Genomic DNA, 3,577 nt, shown 5'->3' with positions numbered 1-3,577 from the left:
CGTCCTCACTCTGAGCCACTGCCCTCTCCCACCTCCCCTCCACGGTTCTGAGTGTTGCTTCCACTCGCCTCCAAGTTTCTCACCTCGCTGTCCCGTCCACAACTCCCAAGCCACTGAGGCATCCGACAGCTGAGTTCTCCCTCCTCCCAGATGCCCCTGGGTGGGCACCGCAGTGGCTCCTGGGGGGCCCTTGGGCTGGCTGCTCTTCAGTCTATTTTGGTGGTCTGCCCTAGCCCTCCCCTCTCCCCGACTCAAGGTTCACACACCTGTCTCTAGCCCCCTACGTCCAAGCGCCCACTCCACTCCTCTCCTCAGTGGTCTCACAGGCACCCCAAACCCATCACAGCCAAACTCGAGATCTTGCTAACCCTCTTCTTCCTATTCTCCCCCAGCCCCACCCAAAGAAACCTGAGAGTCCTTGAGGATCCCCTGCCCCTGATGCAGTCAGTCATCAGCGTCCAGGATTCCCGACAGCACGCCATGCCTCCCCGCCCGCCTCACCAAGCCACTGCTCCCTGAAGACACACATCTGCCTCGCGCCCGCAGCTCCAGGGTCTGCTCAGGGTCACAGCCTGCTCGCTCACAAGCCAGCCTTCAAGGCCGCCACAACCCCACGTACCTCTGCTCTCACTGCCCCTCCCCACACGCCCTGCAAGGCAACTGGCCCAAGCTCTTGTTTACAAGACTGTTGCCGTTTCCTGTCCCGTCTGTCCCTTTGCAGCAGCCCAGAGTGAGCAGAATGGTCTCCATTAGACAGACAAGAAGAGGCCACTCACAGAAGGGCAGAAACCTGCCCAGGCTCACACAGCACAATGAGACAGGTTGTCTCCCAGCATGACCGGCACCAGCTGGCTCAGGCCCTCCGCCACTCTGATCCGCCTTCCTTCCATCAGCCCCCGGGTCCTGCTCTGGCAGAACCGTGGCCTCCGGCCCCTCCCTTCAGTCAGCTGCTGTCCAGACCACCACGGCTCCTGGCCCCAGCTCAGCGTGGGGAAGGAGGTGGATGGACGGGAAGGAGGCCACAAAGCGCTGGACACAAGCTGGGACAGACACTGGTGTTCCCTTTTATTATTGTTTTATTAATAAATTTAAGAACAGCTCTAACTTCTCTCTCCCCCCAGAGCAACTAAAACCAACTAAAAGGGGGTGGGGCCTGGGGGGCAGAGGGCGCTAGGAGTCATAGTCCTCTTCATCCCCTGCGTCAGGCGCCGAGGGGCCTGGGGGTGCTGGGGGCAGAGGCAGAGTCGAGGTGAAGGGCATGAAGGGTGTCGGGGGGCTGCAGGGCAGAAAGCAGGAAAGGAAGATCAGGACACTCTCCGGTGCAGATTCCTGCCCACTCAGCCCCACCCGGTCCTCCACACAGGCAGCCCTGGAGCCCAGCGCCCTCTGCACCAACACGGAGCCAAGCCGAGAGAGGGGAAGGATCCAGGGCAGGTCACACAGCCTCACCCAGGGAGAGGGGACCTTCTGAGAGCACAGTATTCAGCCTTTAAGGTCTCCTCAGTTCCTCCCCTCCTATCCTTGAAATTTGCTACAACCAACAGAACCAAGTGGCCAGGGAGGCCAGGAGGGACAAGTCAGCCTTGGGGTCGGCTAGCCCTCTCTTGGTGCCACTGAGCTGCTTACCTCTGAAAGTGGACAGCAGGGTGGCTGGCCTGGGGTGGGGCCTGTGGTGTCTCCTCTTCGCCGTCAGTATCTGTATCCTCAGACTCATCCTGCGAACAAGGCAGGAATGAGAAATGACCAGAAAGGCAGGGGCTCATCACTGGAAAGCAGAAATAGGAGCTGGACCTCTGCAGCCCCAATTTACAAGCAAACAAACCAAAACGAAAAGGTCACAGGTGAGGTTGGGACCAGGCCTCCAGCCAGCTTGGCCTGGCCGGATGCAAGGCTGCCCTGCGGGGCAGGACAGAGGGCTGGGGCCGCACTCACCTCCTGCTCCGAGTCCGTGCCCGACAGCTTCTTGTCCTTGCCCTTGCTTCCCATCCCACCATTCTTCCGGTTGCTGCTCCCTGGCTTCCGGCCCCTTCAGGAAGGTATAGTGCATCTGCCCAGAGGTCTCTCCCCTCCTTTGCCACCCGCCAGCCACCCCCAACCCCAGGGGCCTTGGCCTTCCCCACCTGGACACTGGACCCTGGCTCCCCACCTGCGGGGACCCTTGTCCCCATCCATGTGGTTTTCTTCCCCGTCCCCCTGCATGTCAGGCACAGATGCCACCAGGTCCTTCAAGAAGTCAAACTGCTGCTCCAGCTCAATGCACTGCTTCCTGGAAGAGGTGGGGAGGGGATGGCACTCAGGTGGAGCACAGCCATCTGCGCCCTCAGCAAGGGGCTCTCTGGATGTCAGGGGAATGGAGCCTGGAAAATTTCAATCCCAACCATCCCCCCCTTTGCTAGAACACTCAACCCCTCCTCCCAAGTTCAAACCCACTAGTCTTTGAGGCCTTGCTGATCTCCCAGCACCTCCTACCTCCCGCACTATCAGGGCACAGCCTCTCCTAAGCGTGTGAACTCCTGGAAGAGGACCCCAACCGGGCCCTCCCAGAGCAGAGCCACTCACAGGTGGGACGTGGTCATGGTCTTGGCGTTTCGGGACTGGGTCACTTGGCAGGCCTTCTTCAACAGTGACTCCAGGAAAAGCTCGAGCGCCCGAGCTCAGGGGGGGTCAAGGAGAACGCCGGGTGGTGTCCCAGCCCACACAAAGCGACCCCGGGCTGCCGGCCTCCCCCACCTCCCTCAACCCGACCAGCCCCCAACAGGATACAGATGATGACAGGCACAGCCGCCGCCACCTTCCCAATCTCTTCATCCGTCTGCATGATCTTCTTGATCCGTGCCTGGGGAGGGGGTAGAGAGCTCGGACCCCGTCGCCTCCGTCCCGGAAAGGGTGCTTAAGTGGGGGGAGAGAAAGGGAGCATCCCAGGAGAAAGGGGGCGGGGGGCACCGACGCTGAGAGGGCACGGAAGGGGGCGGGGCGTCCGGGCCCCCGAACATCGCGATGCGCCCTCCTCCCTAGCCGGGCCAGGGCCGGAGCCTCCCGAGAGCCCGGCCCGCTCCTCCGGGGCCTGGCCACGTGCTCACCGGCGGGAACCGCGCGTTGTACTTCTTCTTCTTGCTCGGCATCTCGGGGCCTCTCTCGCCGCGCCGGGCCCAGCGCCGCCGCCCGCAGCCTCCCGGCCCCCGGGCCTGCTCGTCGCCCGCCCGCCGCGGTTCCCCCGGGTCCTGGTGCCGCCCGCGCCGCCCCCGCCGCTGCCCACAGGGTCCTAGCGCCGCCGGTCACGACACCGCCGCAGGGCCCGAGCGCCCTCGCCTTAGAGCCTCCCAGGCGGTGCGCGTCTGTCGCGGACTGGACCGCCACTCCCGCTCGCCCCCAAGGCCAGAAGAGAGAGCGTTAGCCCCGCCCCTCCTCGCGTTCCCTGACTGCCCCGCTCCCTACTGCCCCGCCCCTACTGCCCCGCCCCTTCCCCCGGCCCCTCCCTGTGCTGCGCCTGTCTATAAAGTTGTTGTTGAAGCGGCGGGGCGCTAAGATGGCGGCGGCGGCGGCGGCGACAGCCGTGGCGGGGGCGGGGCGCGGCGGC

At 63.7% G+C, this 3,577-nt stretch overlaps 1 protein-coding gene across 1 annotated transcript; it reads right to left on the bottom strand.

Moving 5' to 3' along the window:
* Positions 1 to 1,058: 1,058 nt before the first annotated feature.
* On the bottom strand, positions 1,059 to 3,373 carry DRAP1 (DR1 associated protein 1). The gene is made up of 7 exons (XM_029208484.1): positions 3,081 to 3,373; positions 2,764 to 2,836; positions 2,560 to 2,653; positions 2,147 to 2,266; positions 1,933 to 2,026; positions 1,627 to 1,715; positions 1,059 to 1,276 (listed from the first exon to the last, which is right to left on the bottom strand). Exons 1-7 carry the CDS (start codon positions 3,120 to 3,122, stop codon positions 1,171 to 1,173), a joined length of 618 nt encoding a protein of 205 aa, XP_029064317.1. The 5' UTR covers positions 3,123 to 3,373; the 3' UTR covers positions 1,059 to 1,170.
* Between the last annotated feature and the right edge of the window lie 204 nt (positions 3,374 to 3,577).

Source organism: Monodon monoceros, unplaced genomic scaffold, assembly GCF_005190385.1.
Source record: "Monodon monoceros isolate NGI ecotype Baffin Bay Population unplaced genomic scaffold, NGI_Narwhal_1 Super_Scaffold_7, whole genome shotgun sequence".
Taxonomy (NCBI): domain Eukaryota; kingdom Metazoa; phylum Chordata; class Mammalia; order Artiodactyla; family Monodontidae; genus Monodon; species Monodon monoceros.
Note: the sequence above shows the minus strand (reverse complement) of the source record. Positions and strands in the feature narration are given on the sequence as shown.